General features: G+C 47.0%; 1 protein-coding gene across 8 annotated transcripts in view; it reads left to right on the top strand.

Annotated features, from left to right (window-relative positions):
- Nucleotides 1-20,425, top strand: part of ahi1 (Abelson helper integration site 1) — a 375,133-nt gene that overhangs the window by 95,823 nt on the left and 258,885 nt on the right. For all 8 annotated transcript variants that reach the window (XR_005460937.1, XM_038799412.1, XM_038799411.1 and 5 more), the window contains one exon: nucleotides 2,959-3,188. Coding sequence is in view for 7 of the 8 variants with exons in the window: in XM_038799412.1 (XP_038655340.1) it covers nucleotides 2,959-3,188 (230 nt within the window). In the remaining variant the exon portion in view is untranslated. The remainder of the gene's footprint in view (nucleotides 1-2,958; nucleotides 3,189-20,425) is intronic.

The following is a 20,425-nucleotide window of genomic DNA, read 5'->3' as shown; positions in this document are numbered from 1 at the left end:
ACCAAATAATTGGCACTTTTTTCTCTTGACAATTTTACTGCCCTCCCTTTACTTAAAAACATTAACTCCATTCCTGCTTACGATATCATTGATATTGGTCAGCCCTGGGTATCTCGTCCATGTAGCCATCAATAGATTTGTTTGCTGTTTGTCTGAACATGCTGTGTGTGGTTAAACTTGGCTATATCTTGGCGGTGTTATGACATCCTGGGTAATGCGTGTTCAATTCTAGCCCCACTTGTCCGGAGTCACAACACAAGTGAATTAACCAATAATTCTTAGAAAAATACCTGAAGTCTTTGGCCCTTAACTACTCAATAATTACAGTCAACAGGTTTGTAAATGTCAACACAATTACTGTTTATTTATAATGAAATGCGCAGCAAATACAACTGGTTAACTATTATCTAATTCCCCACCTTAACTTGCCCTCACCCTCTACATACATATATATATATAAATAATATTTATATCATTGTTTCAGATTATGGTTTTCAGCATATCTTTCTTCACAGCAAGCTTGCAGGTTAAAGTCTCTGTTTGGAGCCTGTCATGGTCTTCTCTGTAGATTCATTCATTCAGGTTCTTTGTAGTTCCAAGAATGCAATACCCTCAGCTTTTCTGGGGAGAAGAAAAAATAATCTTTAAAATAATCTTTGTCACAAGTAGGCTTAATTAACACCGCAATAAAGTTACTATGAAAATTCCCTAGTTACCACACTCTGGCGCCTTTTCAGGTACACTGAAGTACTGTGTGCAATTCTGGATGCCACAATATAGGAAGGATGTTATTGCACTGGAGGGGGTGCAGAGGCAATTCACCCGGATGTTACCTGGGATAGAGCATTTAAGTTATGAAGAGAGGTTGGATAGGCTTGGGTTGTTTTCGCTGGAGCAGAGAAGATTGAGGGACGACCTGATCCAGGTATATAAGATTATGAGGACAGGATAGATAGGGAGCAGCTGTTCTCCTTGGTTGAAGAATCAGTTACAAGCGGACACAAGTTCAAGGTGAGGGACAGGAGGTTTAGGGGGGATTTGAGGAAAAACTATTTTACCCAGAGAGTGGTGACGGTCTGGAATGCACTGTCTGGGAGGGTGCAGAGGTGGGTGCTCACATCCTTTTAAAAAGTAACTGGAGAACACATCACAACATTCAAGGCTATGGGCCAAGGGCTGACAAATGGGATTAGGTCAGCAAGTCAGGTGTTTTTCATGTGCCGGTGCAGACTCATGGGCCGAAGAGCCTCTTCTGTGCTGTATTATTCTGTGATTCTGTAATTCAACACACAGCATGTTTTTGATAACCCTGGATTCAGATTGGCACATAAAAAGTAACTTATCTGTGTCAGGAGTCATGCTTCAGAAATAAGACTTTTTTTAAGCAAATACCAATGCATGGTTTGAAATGGCAGTCTAAACCTTTTTCTCCCCCACCCAAGACTCCAGGATGTTGGACTGGCAGCCGGGTTTAGCTTTGATATTGACTCTGTTTTCAAACCAGAAAATCGGGTTTACAAAAGATGTATGTTATCTCAAGTTTTAATGGTGAAATGGAGTTTGATTTAGAGATTGTTTGTAACTGCATTTGCATAATTTTGACTGGCCGATTCCAGGTGGGTGATAGCACTTCTTCCCATCATATTGCCAAAAGACTTGCTCGAGGAGTCACGGTTAGATCTTTTCCATTGACCATGATTCTCGGCAGCATCCCTGAATTAATGCCAGTTTGGCCAGTGCTTTGAATTATCACAATAGACATAGTATAAATCTATGTAATTATGAATAAATATTTATGAGCAAACATTCATCACTGAGGAAGTTAATATTAATATGAAGGCTTCTGCTAATTGAGGCATAACTTTTTATGTAGCTTTAATTTCTAGATATCTAGTAGTATTGTGCTTCGGCACATTTGCATCATACTTTCGAATGCAACAGGCTGTAAACAGAAATTTGATTAAATGAATATTTAATGTGTCTATTTTTCATTTATACAAGTAATCCGGTGGCTCAGTGAGTAAATGCATTGCATGATACAGAACTGAGTCTTTCAGACCAGGTTGGTCCCAGTTCTGATATTTGCCTATTCTGACCTGGCTTGTCTCAACAAGGGTGGCATCAGAGAATTGCAGTTCGTCTTGCTGCTGCTTCCTGGTGAAAATACACACCTAAAATCAACAGGGTTACAGCTTCTAATCAATATTTAGCAATTCCAGCTGGGAATGAGAATGTCTAGATGCTGAGTGATGAGGCCTGGACATAACATGCCCATCTCTGTTCTCTGATTAAGCAGACCACTTTTGTTCACTGCTTGGCTCGCACATGTGCACTCGGATGAGGTACTGTTGGGCTACCATGTTCGTGGAATAATACTGCAACATGAAACAGTGCTTTCAGTTGGCCTTGCCTTTAGGGTGGAAGGGTTAAATTCACCATGTTTCCCATTCTGGATCACCATCTAGTTGATCCTGTGAGGAAAGTTGGTGCCTGCTATGTGTAGATGTTGCACCTTGAGAGTTGAGAAGGTCAGCATTCTTCTTTTAAAAAATGTTATATTTAACATAATTTCAGAGTATTGCTATTTGATGCTCTAGGACCTCATTCTTGGAGTAAGTAATCTAGAATAACTGATTAGTACAGAGATATGCTCGGCTGTTCCTGTACAGTAGGTAAGATTGAAATTTGAAATGTGGTGAATGTATAGTAATAACTGGTTGGTATTGTTGATGCCAGCTCATTACTGTGGAGGTAGTTACAGGAAACTCTAATACCTATAGGTCTTTGAAATATTTCAACAGTTTTTGTGTATTTATGTGATTTGTAAAATTTGTCCAACTGCTAAATGTTGTTTCGTAATATGAGCATTCTAAGTACTGGATGCTCATGAAACCTATTAGGTGAGTTGTTTTAGAAAAGATCAAACAAACTTTACCGTGTTGTGTTTACTGTTTTTAGGGTTTGGAATACAGAAAACTATCAGAGCCCAGCTGAAAAGATCCTTCCACATCCTTCATTTATCTATACTGCAAAATATCATCCGTTTGTGCAGTATCTTGTAGTTACAGGAGGCTATGACTCTATAATCCGTGTCTGGGATATAAATGTGAATGAAGCGAATGGTCAGTTACTCCAGGAACTTGATGGGCACAAGAGCTTCATTAACGTACTTTGTTTTGATGCTGAAGGTTAGTTTAGTAATTACTACATTATATTTGTATAAACAAGCAAAACGTAACTACATAACTTGTCATATAGCTTTTTGAAAGTTATGAGGCATGGATCTTGCCATTATTTTGAAGGTCTTTTGTTTTATATCTGGTATATATTAAAAATAATAAAAGAGTTGCAAAATCAGATTTCCGAATACATTAAAAGCTGTTGTGTCAGATATTGTCCACGGGAATGCCCATTAGAAATGTATCAATGACTTCTGGTAGCGGTGACATGCTGAGTGGTTGCACACGTGGTGACTCCCGGCAGGGCACTCTGTTTTCGTCCCTTTCTGCCCGATGTACGGGTGATTTCTTTTTCAGGGGTGAGGAAACGGGAACAGTTTGTGTGAGTAAGATCCCCCCTCCTGTTTGTATAATATTGAGCAGAAGTAATTACAAGAAGTTGGTTGATGGAGTCTGGAGCCCTTAGAGCCCCAGCAGGGGATAACATGGCGGCGGTGGCTTCTGTTGAGGCTGGGGCCTCTCAATGGACGACCGAGAAGTTGGTTAGCTTTCTGGCCGATGAATTTCGGAAGCAGCTGCGGAAGATAATTGAGGATCTAAAGAAGACAATGGAGGAGGCTTTGGCCCCAATCTGGGCGACCATGGAGATGTTGGACCGGCGGATGGAATGAGACAATTCAAAACCTTGAGGTGCCACGTTCTGATCAGAGTGATCAGATTGCCTCATTGGACGATCTGGCGAAGAACCGCTCCAGGCAGCATAACGTACGGACCATCGGGCTGCTGGAGGACCCCCTATGGGCTGTACAACGAAGATGTTTGGAAAGTTGGTGGGGAGGGGGGTCTTTTCAACCCCTCCTGAGTTGGATCGTGCCCATAGATTGCTGAGGCAGAAGCCCAGATCGGGGAGCCACCTCGGGCAGTCATAGACTGGTTCCATTATTACCCAAATAAGGAGCGTGATCTGAGGTGGGCAAAGGATCATCAGGACTGTAGATGGGATGGTCATGCCATACCAAGATCTTGGGACAGATCAGTCACAAAGGCATAAGCCGTTTAATAAGGCCAAGGCCACACAGCAGTTCTGGTCGCCACATTACCAGAAGGATGTGGATGTATGGAGGGTGCTAGCTATGAAGAAAGGTTGAGTAGATTAGGATTGTTTTCGTTGGAAAGACGGAGGTTGAGGGGGGAACCTGATTGAGGTCTACAAAATTATGAGAGGTATGGACAAGGGTGGACAGCAACAAGCTTTTTCCAAGATTGAGGGTGTCAATTACAAGGGGTCACGATTTCAAAGTGAGAGGGGGAAAGTTTAAGGGAGATATGCGTGGGATGTTTTTTACACAGAGGGTGGTGGGTGCCTGGAACGCTTTGCCAGCGGAGGTGATAGAGGTGGGCACGATAGCATCATTTAAGATGCATCTAGGCAGATATATGAACGGGCGGGGAACAGAGGAAAGTAGACCTTGGAAAATTAGTGACAGGTTTAGGTAAAGGATCTGGATTGGCGCAGGCTGGGAGGGCCAAAGGGCCTGTTCCTGTGCTGTAATTTTCTTTGTTCTTTGTATAAGAACAACATGTGGTTTAATGTGGTGTACCTGGCTACCCGGCTCGTCTTCGGGTAACATTCCAGGACAGAGATTAGTACTTTGACGCGCTGGAAGATTCGAACAAATTTGCCAGGAGGCATGTCTGGGGGTGAACTAAAATGATTGAGGACCATGGAGTTTGTTGTTTGTTAAGGTTAACTCGATCTGATCTTGCATGTGGTAGGGGATCTTTGTATTGTGGGGGAGGATTTGGGATTGTGCCTGGCCTTGTCAGTGGTGTTTGTAAGGAATGAGGTTGGGCATTATAATAATAAGAATCTTTATTGTCACAAGTAGGCTTATATTAACACTGCAATAAAGTTACTGTGAAAAGTCCTGAGTTCCCATACTCCGGCGCCTGTTTGGGTACACAGAGGGAGAATTCAAAATTTCTAATTCACCTAACAGCATGTCTTTCGGGACTTGTAGGAGGAAACTGGAGCACCCGGAGGAAACACAGAGAACGTACACAGACAATGAGCCAAGCCAGGAATTGAACCTGGGACCCTGGCGCTGTGAAGCAACAATGCTAACTACTGCTACCGTAGAGATTGTACTGTTGAGCATTGTATTTTGGTGGAGGGGGAAATGCTTATTGTTTCCTTTTCCTCCAGGGTTCTCTATTAAAGTTTGGTTTGGGCGGCGGGATTGATCGTTGATATATTGTGTTGACTTTGATCCTTTCCCTGTGTGGGGATCACCCTGCTAGTGGTAAAGCTAGTAAACAGGAGCGGAGAAGGGGGATGTCTGCAGCTTGTTCCCATGTGGGACTTTCTTTTATGATAAAGCTTTTTGTCTGGCTTGGGGATTAAGGTGGGGGGTGGGGTTGATTGGTTATTTGCTTGGTTTCTGGGGTGGGGAAGAGAGGGTGGCATAAGATTGCTAACATTGACAATTCGTTGGTTCTTGGGCTGGCTTTATGGTGGGTATGGCGGCCATCTTGAGTGGGCCTGGAGCTGGTGCAGCTTGAGGCACTCCTGAGTTGCCTCACAGTGGGGTATGATTTGTGGAGGGGCGCGAGGGGTCTGCTGGGCACTGGGCTGGAAGCCCCCGATCCGATTAATAACCTGGAATGGGAGAGGGTTAAAAGCCCCAGTAAAAATATCCCTGATGTTTGGGCACTACAGAGGTTTGAAGATAGTTGTGTGTATTTTTACTGGAGACCCATTTTAGAATTAAGGATCAAACGAGACTGCCGAGGGGATGGATGGGGCAGGTGTACCTCTCGGGCCTGGATTGTAAGGCGCGGGGGTTGTGGTGTTACTTGAGAAGAGGGTGTTTTTTTTTCTGCGGGCAGTATACTAGCGGACTAAGGAGGGAGATATATAACCGTGGTTATTGGCAGGCCCACCATTGGTGCTGGTGGATGTGTATGCACTGAATTGGGAAGTCATGGCTAGCTAATTACTGGGTGAGGATGGGGGTATCCGAACCCGTAGGTCAAGTCCCGGAGTCCATCAGAGGTGGTGAAGGAGTTATTGTTGTTCATGGAACAGATTGGTGGGGGGTCCACCGCGTCTACTCCTGAATAGATTCCTTTGCGGTGGGTAGGTCTCTTCTCTTGGGGGTGAAGAGGGTGGCTTACTCGGCGATCGTTAAGTTGGATCATGGTCCGCATTTTGTGGATTTGTTGTTGGAGCCTGGCGCTCTTGGAGACCCAAGTGGAGACTGGACACGACGCTGCAAATGGATAAGAAATTTTGTGAGTGAGTATCCTCTGCTATTGGGGAGTATGTTAATTTTAGCAAGAATGAGGCGGTCTCACTGTCCATGCTCTGGGAGGCGCTGAAGGCGGTGGTTAGGTGGGAGATAATTTTGTTTAAGGCGCATAGAGATAAATCAGAGAAGGTAGAGAGATAGAAGCTAGTGGACTCCATTCTCGAGGTGGGTCCCCAGTACTCAATTGCCCCAATGCGGGAATTACTGATAAACAGAAAGAAGTTGCAAATGGAGTTTGAGTTGTTGACAAGGGGGTTGCATCATTCGAGGGGGACTTTCTACGAATATGGGGAGAAGGCCAGCCACCTACTGGCTCACCAGTTGAGGCAGCAGACAGCTTCCCGGCGGATAATACAGGTCAGGGACTCAGTTGGTGAGGTTGTTTCTTCAGGTGCCTAAGGTGTTTGAGGCTTTCTATCGTGAGATGTATGGATCAGAGCCTCAATTTGGGAAATCATCAATGAGACATTTTTTGGATGGTTTACCTTCCTCGAGGTGGAGCAGGAGGAAAGGCAGAAGGTAGAGGCGCCGATTGGGCTGGAAGATCTTGTGAGATGTATTGGGTTAATGCAGATGGGTAAGGTGCCGGGACTGGATGGGTTCCCCATTGAATTTTATAAACAGTTTGCTGACACTGGGAAGATCGGAGGAACAAAGAGACCTTGGCTTTTATGTCCATAGATCTCTGAAGTCAGAAGGGCAGGTTAATAGGGTGGTGAAAAAGGCATATGGTACACTTGCCTTTATCAATCGAGGCACTGATTACAAAAGCAGGGAGGTTATGTTGGAGTTGTGGAGAACTTTGGTGAGGCCACAGCTGGAGTACTGTGTGCAGCCCTGCTCGCCACATTATAGGAATGATATGATTGCACTAAGGGGTTGCCAAGGCGATTCACCAGAATGTTGCCTGAAATGGAACATTTAAGTTATAAAGAGAGGTTGGATAGGCTTGGGTTATTTTCACTGAAGCAGAGAAGATTGAGGGGTGACCTAATCGAGGTGTGCAAGATTGCGGGGCATGGACAGGGTGGATAGATGGCAGCTGTTTGCTTCAGTTGAAGGATCATTTGCGAGGGGACACAAGTTCAAGGTAAGTGGCAGGAGGTTTATGGAGGGGGATTTGAGCTAAAACGTTTTTACTCAAACAGTGTAACAGTCTGCAATGCACAGCCTGGGAGGGTGGTAGAGGGGGGTTGCCTCACATCATTTAAAAAAGTACCTGGGCCAAGTGCTGGCAAATGGTAGGCACATCAGGTGATTTTCATGCATCGGTACAGACTCAATGGGCTGAAAGGCATTTTCTACATTGTATTATTCTGTAATTCTGATTCTGTGGCAGCTGGACCCGCTTTTGCTATATGTTCAATGATTCCATATCTTGGAAGGGTGTTGCCACCCACGTTGACACAGACGTTGATTTCCTTGATCCAGAAGAAGGACAAGGATCCCATGTAATGTGGATCCTATCGTTGTTAAACACTGATAAATTGGCAATGGTGTTGGCAACCCTGTCTACCGGAGATGATTTCGGAGGAGCAGACTGGCTTTCGGAAGGGCCGGCAGTTGTCAGTTAATATCGGGAGGTTTTTGAATATTGTCTTGTTGCCCTGCTCTGAGAGCAAACCAGAGGTATGCGGAGGCTGCCGTTTTGTTCAGCCAAGACTAGCTTTCGCTATTTGTATATTCAGGTTGACCAAGATTGGCCCACACTTCAAAGACAACTTTTCTGGTCTGGTGGGCGGGGTGAAGAAAAGGTGGGATGTCTTCCCTCTGGCCCTAGCAGGAAGGATAGACAGTGAAGATGAATATCATGCTGAGGTTTTTGTTTTTGTTCCAGTGTCTCCCAGTCTTTCTTTGCAAGATTTTCTTTTTTTGCAGGGTTTTTTTTTTTAATTTAGATTACCCAATTATTTTTTCCAATTAAGGGGCAATTTAGCGTGGCCAATCCACCTATTGTGCACATTTTTGGGTTGTGGGGGCGAAACCCACGCAGACACGGGGAGAATGTGCAAACTCCACACGGACAGTGACCCAGGGCCGGGATCGAACCTGGGACCTCAGCGCCGTGAGGCGGTTGTGCTAACCACTAGGCCACCGTGCTGCCGCCTTTTTTTGCAGGGTTAACAAGTTGATTTCTACTTTTGCATGGGAGGGTAAGATTTGGGTGTGAGGGACGTTTTCGTAGAGGGACAGGCAATTGGTGGGTGGGGGTTAGCTTTACCCAATCTGTTTTGTTATTACTGGGCGGTGAACATTGATAAGGTGGGGGGGTGGTTTGAAGATCTGAGATCTATCTGGGGCGAATGGAGGAGGTTTCGAGCAAGGGGTCTAGTCTAAGGGCTCTGGTTACAGCACCACTTCCTTTTTCTCCGGCTAGATTTTCTTCTAATCCAGTGGAGATCGCTACCTTGTGGACTTGGAATCAGTTTAGACAACATTATAAACTGGGTTCCATGTCTCTTCTAGCTTCGATCTGTAGCAACCACAGGGTGTGTGCCATTTGACTTTTATAATAATAATCTTTATTGTCACAAGTAGGCTTACATTAACACTCCAATGAAGTTACTGTGAAAAGCCCCCACACGCCACAGTCCAGCGCTAGTTCGTGTACACACAGGGAGAATTCAGAATGTCCAAATGACCTAACAGCACGTATTCGGGATTGTGGGAGGAAGCCGGAGCACCTGGAGGAAACCCACCGAGACACGGGGAGAATGTGCAGACTCCGCACAGACAGTAAACGAAGCTGGGAGTTGATCCTGGCGTTGTGAAGCAACAGTGCTAGCTACTGTGCCGCCCACTCAACGTTTAAAGCATGGGAGAAGGGAAGGCTGGAGAGGTTTAGAGATATGTTTTTTTAGGGTAGGATCGCCGACCTAGACAAACTGCTGGAGTGGTTTCAGTTCCTGAGGGGGAATGTATTTAGATACTTGCAGGTGTGTGATTTTTTGCGCAAGGTGCTCCCTTCATTTCCTCTGGTGCCATCGCCCTCTCTTATGAACAGGGCTCTGGCCATGGGTGAACTAGGGAAGAGTAAGATCTCGGGTTTAAATTAGTGTGAAAGGGTGGTGGGAACCGAAACAGCAGGCCAGTAAATGTAGAGACTAGGGAAAAATGGGAGACTGAGATAAACATAGCGCAGAGGGAAGCTGCAGGGCTCAGCGGAACTGGAGTGCGTTTGCTTCAATGCAAGAAGTATAACAGGTAAAACCGATGAACTGAGAGCCTGGGTTACTGCATGGAACTATGATGTGATTGCAATTACGGAGGCATAGTTAAAGGAGAGACGGGACACGCAGCTTAACATTCCGGAATATTGTTGTTTTAGACGGGACAGAAGGGGAAACAAAAGAGGTGGGGGAGTTGCATTGCTGATTAGGGAGCAGATCACTGTTGTGTTGAAGGAGGGCACATTGGAGGGATCTTGTAGTGAGGCATAATGGGTGGAGTGCAGGAATAAGAAGGGTGTAATCACAATGTTGGGAGTGTACAGTAGACCACTCAACAGCCTGCAGGAGACAGAGGAGCAATTGTAGTCAGATACTGAAAAGGTGTGAAAAAGACTGGGTAGTTGTGATGGGTGACTTTAACTTCCCTATATTGACTGAGAATCCTTTACAGCCAGGGGCTTGGATGGAGAACAATTTGTTAGAGGTGCCCAGGAGGACTTTTTGATACAGTACGTTGACAACCCAGCCAGGGAGGGGCCATACTAGACTTGGTATTGGAGAATGAGCCAGGTCAGGTGATTAATGCTTCGGTGGGGGAGCATTTTGGGCTTAAGGACCATAATTCCGTAAGATTTCGAATAGTCGTGGATAAGGACAAGAGTGGCCCGCGGAGTGAGCGTGCTTAAATGGGCAAGGGTTAATTACATCCAAATTAGACAGGAACTGGGGAATGTGGATTGGGAGCGGCTATTTGAGGATAAGTCCACCTCTGACAAGTGGGAGGTTTTTAAAGGCCAGTTGATTGTAGTTCAGGACAGGCATGCCCTGGAAAAATGAAGGATAGAAATGGCAGGATTCGTAAACCATGGATAAGAAGGGAAATTGTAAGTTTAATCAAAAGGAAAAAGGAAGCATCTTTAGCAAACATGGTCAAGGAGAATCGCAAGGCTTTTAATGCACATATTAGGAGCAAGAGGGTAGCAAGAGAAAGAGTAGGCCCACTCAAGGACAATGGAGGAAAGTTATGCGTGGAACCACAGGAAATGTGTGAAACCCTTAATGAGTACTTTGTATCAATATTCACCAGGGAGAAGGACATGACGGATGTTGAGGTCAGGGATTGGTATGTGAACGTATGAAAACATCAATATATCAAAGGATGAAATGTGGAGATCCTAAATTGCATTAAGGTAGACATGTCCCCCAAGGGCGGATGGGATCTTTCCAAGGTTACTGCGGGAGGCAAGGGGAGAAATAGCTGGGGCCTTAGCAAATATTTTCCCATCCTCTTTGACCACAGGCGAGGTTCCAGAGGACTGGAGAATAGCCAATGTTGTTCTCTTGTTTAAGAAAAGAAGCAGGGATAACCCAGCAAATTATAGGTCCGTAAGTCTGACATCAGTGGTGGGGAAGATTTTGAAAAAGATACTGAGGGACAGGATATATGTACATTTGGTGGGAAATGGACTAGTTAGTGATGGGCAGCATGGTTTTGTACAGGAAGGTCATGTCTCACCAACTTAATTGAGTTTTTTGAAGAGGTGACAAAGAAATTTGATGAGGGAAGGGCTGTTGGTGCAGTTTCAGTGGACTTTAGTAAGGCGTTTGACAAGGTCCCACATGGTACAAAAAAACTAAAATCACATGGAATTTGGGGTGGGTTGCCTCAATGGATACAGAACTGGCTTTTTTTTTTAGAAAATATTTTATATAATTCTTACATTTTAACATTCTAATCAGCAGAGCAGTCCAGCACACGCAAAAATCCCACAATAACATACCCAACTTCCCACTGTCCTAACTCCTAGCTACCCATTTATTAGATTCCCTGCTCTTATTCTTCACTTCCGTGCCCCCCCCCCCCGCTGACGGTCAGATTTCCTTAAAGAAGTCGATGAATGGCTGTCACCTCCGAGCGAACCCCTGTAATGAGCCCCCTAAGGTGAATTTAATCTTCTCCAGCCTAAGAAACCCTGTCATGTCACTGACCCACATCCCCAACTTTGGTGGCTCAGAGTCCCTCGAGTGCATTAAAATCCGTCTCCGGGCCACCAGGAAAGTAAAGGCCAAAGCGTCGGCCTCTCTCCCCTCCTTGGCCTCCAGATCTTCCAACACTCCAAATATTGCCACCTCTGGACTCGAAGTCACCCTCCCTTCCATGACCTCTGATATGACGTCTGAGAATCCCTGCCAAAACCTCTAATTTTCAGACAAGCCCAAAACATATGTACTGCTCACATCTGTCGTCGTCCTCCTCAAAAAACGTACTCTTCCGGGCCACAGTCATAGAACATAGAACAGTACAGCACAGAACAGGCCCTTCGGCCCTCAATGTTGTGCCGAGCCATGATCACCCTACTCAAACCCATGTATCCACCCTATACCCGTAACCCAACAACCCCCCCCTTAACCTTACTTTTATTAGGACACTACGGGCAATTTAGCATGGCCAATCCACCTAACCCGCACATCTTTGGACTGTGGGAGGAAACCGGAGCACCCGGAGGAAATCCACGCACACAGGGGGAGGATGTGCAGACTCCACACAGACAGTGACCCAGCCGGGAATCGAACCTGGGACCCTGGAGCTGTGAAGCATTTATGCTAACCACCATGCTACCCTGCTGCCCATATGAGTCATATGAGCCCCGTGGACCACCTTGAACTGGATCAGGCTTGAGCCTGGCACACGACGAGGATGCATTGACTTTTCTCCGGGCCTTGTCCCATAGCCTGACTTACTTATATATTTCAGTTCCTTATATATTTCCGAGATCCTCCCCTCCCCAACCCCTGTTCTAGACATCACCTTATCCTGTAGTCCCCTAAGGGGGAGGCGAGGAAAGCTTGGAACTTGCCTCCGGACAAAATCGCACCCATGCAGGTACCGGAATCCATTCCCACCCGGTAACTCAAACTCCTCCTCTAGCTCCTCCAGGCTCGGGAAACCCAAGATACCCAAATCTCTCAATCCCTGCCCGCTGCCACGTCCTAAAGCCCTCCTCCAGCCCCCTCCAGAACTGGCTTGTTTATAGATGACAGAGAGCAGCGGTGGGAGAGTGTTTTTCAGAATGGAGATGTGTAGCTAGTGGTGTTCCGCAGGGATCAATGCTGGGACCTCTGTTGGTTGTAGTATATCTAAATGATCTGGAGGAAAAGATGGGTGGTCTGATTTGTAAGTTTGTAGATGAGACAGAGATTGGCACAATTGCTGATAGTGCCGAGGATTGTCAGAGGATACAACAGGAGACTTGGGCACAGAAATAGCAGATGGGAGTTTAATCCGGACAAATGCGAGGTGATGCATTTTGGATGATCAATCCCCTACCCTATCCCCGTAACCCCACCTGGGGGCAATTTAGCATAGCCAATCCACCTAACCTGCACATCTTTGGACTGTGGGAGGAAACTGGTGTTCCCGGAGGAAACCCACGCACACACGTGGAGAATGTGCAAACTCCATATAGCCACCTGAGACTGGAATCAAACCCGGGTCCCTGGTGCTGTGGGGTACCAGTGCTTAACCACAGTGCCACCGTCGTGTCTCTCCCCCCCCCCCCAAAAAATGGTTTGCTACGGTTTTGTTGTCTTCAACGGGATGGAGGGAGTTCGGGCTGGGTGTAGTTGAGGGACAGGATCGGGTTGGGGTTGTATTGTTGGTGGGTTTGTTCGTTTTTTTTTTAACAAACAATTTTAAAGAGGTATTTTTGGCATTATAAGCAACAACAGTATAAAACAAAGAACAATAAACAGTGCAAACACCCACTCCCGTCCCTCCAAGACCTGCCTATTTAACCCCTAATTCTATGCTACCCTAGCCCCCCCGCTGACGATGAATTCTCCGCAAAGAAGTCGATGAATGGTTGCCACCTCCAGGCGAACCCTAGCGCTGACCCTCTCAAGGCGAACTTAATCTTCTCCAGGCCGAGAAAGCTCGTCATGTCGGTTAACCAGGCCTCTGACTTCGGGGGCTTTGAGACCTTCCAAGCTAATAATATCCGTCTCCGGGCTACTAGGGAGGCAAAGGCCAGAACATCTGCTTCTTTCTCCTCCTGGACTCCCGGATCTTCTGACACCCCAAAAATTGCCACCTCTGGACTCATTGCCATCCTTGTTTTCAATACTCAGGACATGACGTCCACAAACCCCTGCCAATATCCCCTAAGTTTTGGACACGAACCAGAACATGTGGACATGGTTCACTGGTCCGGCCGCACATTTTACACACCTGTCTTCCACAAGAATTTGTCAGTTATAATGAAAATGTTGTAGTAATAAAAATAAATTTATTTTCTAATATATCAGCGATTTAGTTGCAGTTCTGCCTATAGGTGGTGCTGTGCTCAAGTCTTCTGTCTTTGCTTAGCCTTTGAACTAATATCACGTGGCAGGCTACCCACCAATGGATCTGATTCTGCTTTAAATTGATATTGGCAGAATAGGACCAGCAACTGCTTTCATAAATGAAAAACATGCAAACATACCGCAGCACTAAATTGTTTTGCCTCGGATAAATGTTACGGTATGTTACAGATACTTCTCAGAATGCAAGAGCATCATCTTTCGGGCCTTTTTTCCGCCGCTTCTATGCCATCCCCTGTTGACTTCATTAGTGCTTTTCAAGTTAGTTATGGCTAACTCCCTCCTATTTCTGTGTAACACCAGCTGATGATTTGTGCCGTAAGTATTGACTCCTTCCCCATTTTCGCCGTTGGAACTTTTTGAGCTAAATATTTTCAATGAACTCTATAAAATCAGCACCTTAATGCTTGGATCCAGGCGTGTCCCACTCCTCTACCCCATTAATATACTGGACTAGAAGATGGACCTTCCTACATTCCTGCTAAGTCCTTGCTATCCATCCCCAAAATAGTTCAGAAATTTTGTGGTGATACATGTAGTGCAACTGTAAGTATAGAAATCTTGATTCTAAACCACTATACCACTCGCCTCCCCCTTCATCTCACACCCTGAAACAAGAGTCCCACTAGGCGACGGGGCTGTTTAGCACAGGGCTAAATCGCCTACTTTGAAAGCAGACCCAGGCAGGCCAGCAGCACGGTTCAATTCCCGTACCAGCCTCCCCGAAAAGGTGGCGGAATGTGGTGACTAGGGGCTTTTCACAGTAACTTCATTGAAACCTACTTGTAACAATAAGTGATTTTCATTTCATTTCTCCAAAACTCCTTCCTCGACACTGAGAATCTTCTTTAGGACATTTTTTTCCACTAAACTCTCTCGAGAATTGTACAAGCTTTTCAATCGCTCTTCTGTTCCTGGTGTGACTCTTACCTCGTGGAAACAAATAATTACAGAATGGCCGAATGGTACAGCGCAGAAGGAGGACTTTTAGCTCATATTCTGTGCACATTCTTTCTGTGAGTAATCCTGTTTGAGCAACTAACTCACTTTTGACCTATTTCTCCATAATTATTTCTTCTTCATGTATTTATCAAATTCTGCTTTGAAACGACATTTGAATCTATATTCATTACCCAGCAGGCTGTGCACTCAAAATCCTAACCATTCCTTACACAAGCAAAGTCTTTTCTCTTGTTGTTACTGCGTTATTTTTGACAATCAGCTTTGAATCTGTGACCTTTGGTTATTGACCCTTCAGCCATGTAGCAGTTCAGCTTTAAAGAGAACAAACCCAGCTTCTCCAGTCTAGCCACGTAACTGTATCCTCATCTCTGGAACCATTCTAATGAATCTCTTCATTCCCTCTCCAATACCTTCATGTTCTTCCTGTCCTTCTGAAGTGTGGTGCCCCCAATAGGACTCAATAGTCCGGTTGAGCTACAATATGGTAGGTTTAGGATATCTTCCTGGCTTTTGTATTCTACACTTCAGTTTGCTTTATTAACTGCTTTATTAACTGCTTTGTAAACCTATTTTGCCATCTTCAAATATTTGAGCACAAACACCCCCCAGGTCTCACTCCCCTCTTACACCTTTTTAAAATTGTGCTGTTTAGCATGTATTGTTTTCACAGTCTTCTTGTCAAAATGTATCCCTTCACGTTGAATTTCATCTACCCAAGCGCCTGCCCGTTTCACCAACCTGTCTCAGTTCTCTTGAATGTATTACTATCTTCTTCACTGTTTCTACACTTCAGGTTTTGTGTTATCTGTTGGGAGAGATGAAATTGTACCCTGTATCAAAGCAGCAGTTGTCCTAGTACTGAACGCAGGGAAATTCCACTGTACTATCTTGCCAATCTGAAAAACAGCAGTTCACCACAACTTTGTTTTCAATAGATTTGCCAATTTTCTATCCATGCTGCGATCATCAACAGGCTTCAATTTTGCCAACAAGCTTAATGTGTGGCACATATAAATCATGTTTTGTCGATCTGCGCGGCGCGGGTAGGAGGCCATTGACAGAGGTGATTCTCCACGTGCTACTGGCCAAGTTCCCGACGGCGTGGATCTAGCCACGTATCGGCTGTCGGGACTCTTGTGCGGCGGCTGGGGGGGGGGGGGGGGGGGGTTGGGGGTGATCAAGTATTAGGGCGACCTTATGGACGGGTAATATGGAGCAGTGCAGGGCCGATCATTGGGACTTTCTTTCCCAGTCCAGGGCCGCCGGCTGAGCCCACCATGTCCAAGGGGACATTTGGAGAATTCCTCTATCACTGACGTCAAGCTCACTGGCCTATAATTACCCGGATTACCTTTGCAACCTTTCTTAAATAACAGTACAACGTTGGCCACAGATGAGATGCCAGAGGGTTGGAGGATAGCCAATGAGGACAGAAAAGATTTCAGTCAGAGGCCCAGCAATTTCACCTCTTGTTTCCCTCAGAAATCTGGGATAGATGCCATCTCGCCCTGGGGATTTGTCACCTTAATGCTTTTTAACACACCTAACACTTCCTCCCTCGAATTAACGACCTGATCTAAAGTGTTTGCACATCTCTCTGAGACACCACCAATCAGCATGTCCCTCCTTTGTGAATACCGATGCAAGATACTCATTAAGGACCTCACCTACCTCCTCTGGTTCTATACATAATTTCCCTCCTTTGTCCTTGAGTGTGCCAACTCTTTCTCTCTCTACCCTCTTGTTCCTAATATATGTATAAAATGCCTTGGGATTCTCCTTAATCCTGTCTGCCAAGAACTTTTTGTGACCCTTTTTGCCCTCCTAAATCCCTGCTTGAGCTCTTTTCTACTATCCTTGTATTCCTCAAGTGCTTTTCCTGTTTTTAGTTGCCTGTACCTCACATATGCATCTTTTTTCAGTTTTACAAGATTCTCAATTTCCCTGGTCATCCATGGTCCCCGAATCCTGCCTTTCCTGTCCTTCGTTTTACTGGGGCTGGTTTAGCACAGTGGGCTAAATAGCTGACTTTCAATGCAGAACAAGGCAGCAGTGTGGGTTCAATTCCCGTACCGGCCTCTCCAAACAGGCGGCAGAATGTGGTGACTAGGGGCTTTTCACAGTAACTTCATTGAAGCTTACTTGTGACAATAAGCAATTATTATTATTGTTATTATTACCGGCACATGCCTGTCCTGCACTCCCATCAACTGCTCCTTAAAAGACTCCCGCATGCCAAATGTGGATTTACTCTCAAACAGCATCTCCCAAACAAAAGCCTCTAAATCCTACCTAATCTGGTTGTAGTTAGCCTTCCCCCAATATAGCATCTTAACCGTAGGACAACACTCGTCCTTTTCCATGAGTATCTGAAAGGTTACGGAATTGTGGTCACTGTTCGTCACATGTTCTCCCACTACAAGGTTGATGAGCTGGCTGGGCTTGTTCCCTAGTACTAGGGCCAATATAGCCCCTTCTCTAGTCCGGCTATCCACATATTGTTCCACAAACCTTGGTGGACGCCTTTAACAAATTCGTTACCATCCAGACCCCTAGCCCTAAGGGATTTCCAGACAATATGAGGAAAATTAAGTCTCCCACTACAACAACCCTATTATTTCTACATCTATCCAGAATCTGCTTATATATCCGTTCGTCAACTTCGGAGGCCTGTAGTACACCCCCACATAGTGACTGCCTCCTTCCTGTTTTTGATCTGTACCCACAATGCCTCGTTATTGATTTTTCCATAGTGTCCTCCCTCTGTACAGCTGTAATATGTTCCCTAACCAGTATTGCAACTCCCCCACCTCTTTTACCCTCCTCCCTGTCTCGCCTAAAACATCTGTATCCTGGAATATTTAGCTGTCAGTCCTGTCCGTTTTTTAACCATGTCTCCTTTACAACAACCACATCCAAGTTCCGCACGTGAATCAAGAGGTATGGGGAAAGCGCGGGATTATAGCATTGAATTAAAGGACCAGCCATGATCGTCTTCAATAGCGGAGCAGGTTTTGAAGGGCCAAATGACCTACACCTTCTATTGTCTCTATTTTATCTATACAGTACGACGAGTAGCTGAGAAGGAGAAACGGAATGGAAATCTAGACAAATCTTTTATGGTCAGGTTGTCCGTGAAGAACTCACCCGAGTGCGATACCAGTAAACACAGCTCCAATTCCTATTTCATGAACAAGCCTACTACACCTTACCTCGGTGTTCTTCAAACTTTTTTTCCGGGCACCCATTTTTACCAACCAGCCAATCTTCGGGACCCAACCCGGCCGACCTTCGAGACCCACGCTGGCCGACCTGCGTGACCCACCATTTTCTCTTAGCTTGTTTGCTGCTGACAAAAAAGGAGGGGCGCAATTCTCTGCAACCACGAAGGGTGGGAGAATAGCAGGCCACGCCGTTGTTTCCCGCGACGCCGGTCCGACGAGCTCCCGCTATTCTCCCTACCGGCCAAATGTCCATGGTCGGCATGCCCGCGGAAATCCACGGAGAGTCCCCCGACGGAGGCACAATGGCGACTCTCCAGCACCCCCGCTATTCTCCGGCCCGGATGGGCCAAAGTCCCGTCGCCAATCACACCTGCTTAGAAAAGTTGCCAGCCAGTCGTGCTGGCTGACGAGGAGTTAGCAGGTTAGCGGACCATTGCCGCAAACTGGGGAAGGCATCCAAGACAAGGCTGTGGCCAGTGGTGGTGGTTGGGGGGGAAGAGGGACAAGTGGGAGGGGGGAGACGGACAAGTGGGAGGGGGGGAGAGGAAGGGGGCCGGGGAGAAGGACAGGGAGAGGGGGGAGGGAGAGGGACAAGGGGGGAGGGAGAGGGACAAGGGGGGAGGGAGAGGGACAAGTGGGAGGGAGAGGGGGGAGGGAAAGGGACAAGGGGGGAGGGACAAGTGTGGGGGGGGGAAGTGGACGAGGGAGAGGGACAAGTGGGGGGGGGAAGAGGACGAGGGAGAGGGACAAGTGGCGGGGAGAGGGACGAGAGGGGGAGGGAGAAGTAGAGGGACAAGTGGGAGGGGGGGAGCGCAAGTAGTGGGGGAGTGGATGGGCTCGTCCACCCCCGGATGCAACATGTCAGCCGACCTGCAATGGCATGACGGTCACGAGGACACGGCCGCTGGTTGCCCTGTGGCTTATGGCCACAGGACACTGACGCCCCGGTGAGAAGGACGTGTTGTTAACTGCCCGTTGGATGCAGAAAGTGACCAGGGATTAGGGTGGCCGTGTCCCGTGGCAGGCGGATGCCGAGGTGTGGAATAACCTCCGTCTAACATTTCGTTTCTCTGCCCCCACCGCCCTTCTGTAGGAGAGCAAAATGTATGCAAACAGAACAGCCATGTTCAGTGCAGTGGTTGGGGCCGCTGCACTGCAGTTGGAGATGGAGAAGCGTCCACAGCCACATCCCGCAGTGGATGCAGGGCCAGCTGCAGGAGCGCAGGGAATGCCCGAGGAGTTGCCCGTCGTCGAGCAGCATGGGGGGTGAGGAGGAGGAGGCATTGATGGTGGAACCAAGGCGCCAGAGGCGACGACCGAGGCCTAGGGTTTACTGTCCCCGGATCTCATTCCAGACAATGCCGGACATCACCTGCAGGAGGAGACTCCGGTTGAGCAGAGAGACGGTGACACTTATCTGCCAACTCGTGTCGCACCTCGCCCCACGTGTAAGGAGAGGAGGACACGTGATCCCGGTTGCCGTCAAGGTGACGGTTGCACTGAACTTTTATGCAACCGGTTCCTTCCAGTCTCCGAGCGGGGACCGCTCCGGGATCTCCCAGTCATCGGTGCACAGGTGCATCCGGAATGTGACCAACGCCCTCTATGCCATCGCCGATCGCTACATCACCTTTCCCGAGGACCGAGCAAGTCAAGATTCACGAGCCCGTGGATTTGCCAGAGTGGCCGGGATACCGATGGTGCAGGGGGCAATCGATTGTGTTCACATCCCCATGCGCCCGCCTGCAGGTGACAGGGAGGTGTTCACAAACAGGAGGGGGACATACTCCATGAATGTCCAAGTGGTATGCGACTCCCACATGAGGATCATGCACGTGTGCGCAAGGTTTCCAGGGAGCGTGCATGATGCGTTCATTCTTGCACAGTCGTTACATCCCTGCAATGTTTGAGGGACGGCCCTCCCGGCTGTGGGGATGGTTGCTGGGCGACAGGGGTTATCCACTGAGGTCGTGGCTGATGACGCCTATACGGAGGCCTCAGACCAACGCGGAAACCCGATACAATGATGCCCATGCATCAACCAGGGGTGCGGTGGAGCGCTGCTTCGGATTGCTGAAAATGCAATTCAGGTGCCTTGACCGCTCCGGAAGGGCCCTGCAGTACCAGCCTGAGAGGGTGGCTTGCATTGTTGTGGCCTGCTGTGCGCTGCACAACATAGCAATACGGAGGGGAGATGCCCTGCTGGAGGAGGCGGA

Source organism: Scyliorhinus canicula, chromosome 6, assembly GCF_902713615.1.
Source record: "Scyliorhinus canicula chromosome 6, sScyCan1.1, whole genome shotgun sequence".
Lineage (NCBI taxonomy): Eukaryota > Metazoa > Chordata > Chondrichthyes > Carcharhiniformes > Scyliorhinidae > Scyliorhinus > Scyliorhinus canicula.
This window is presented reverse-complemented; position numbering and strand designations above follow the sequence as displayed.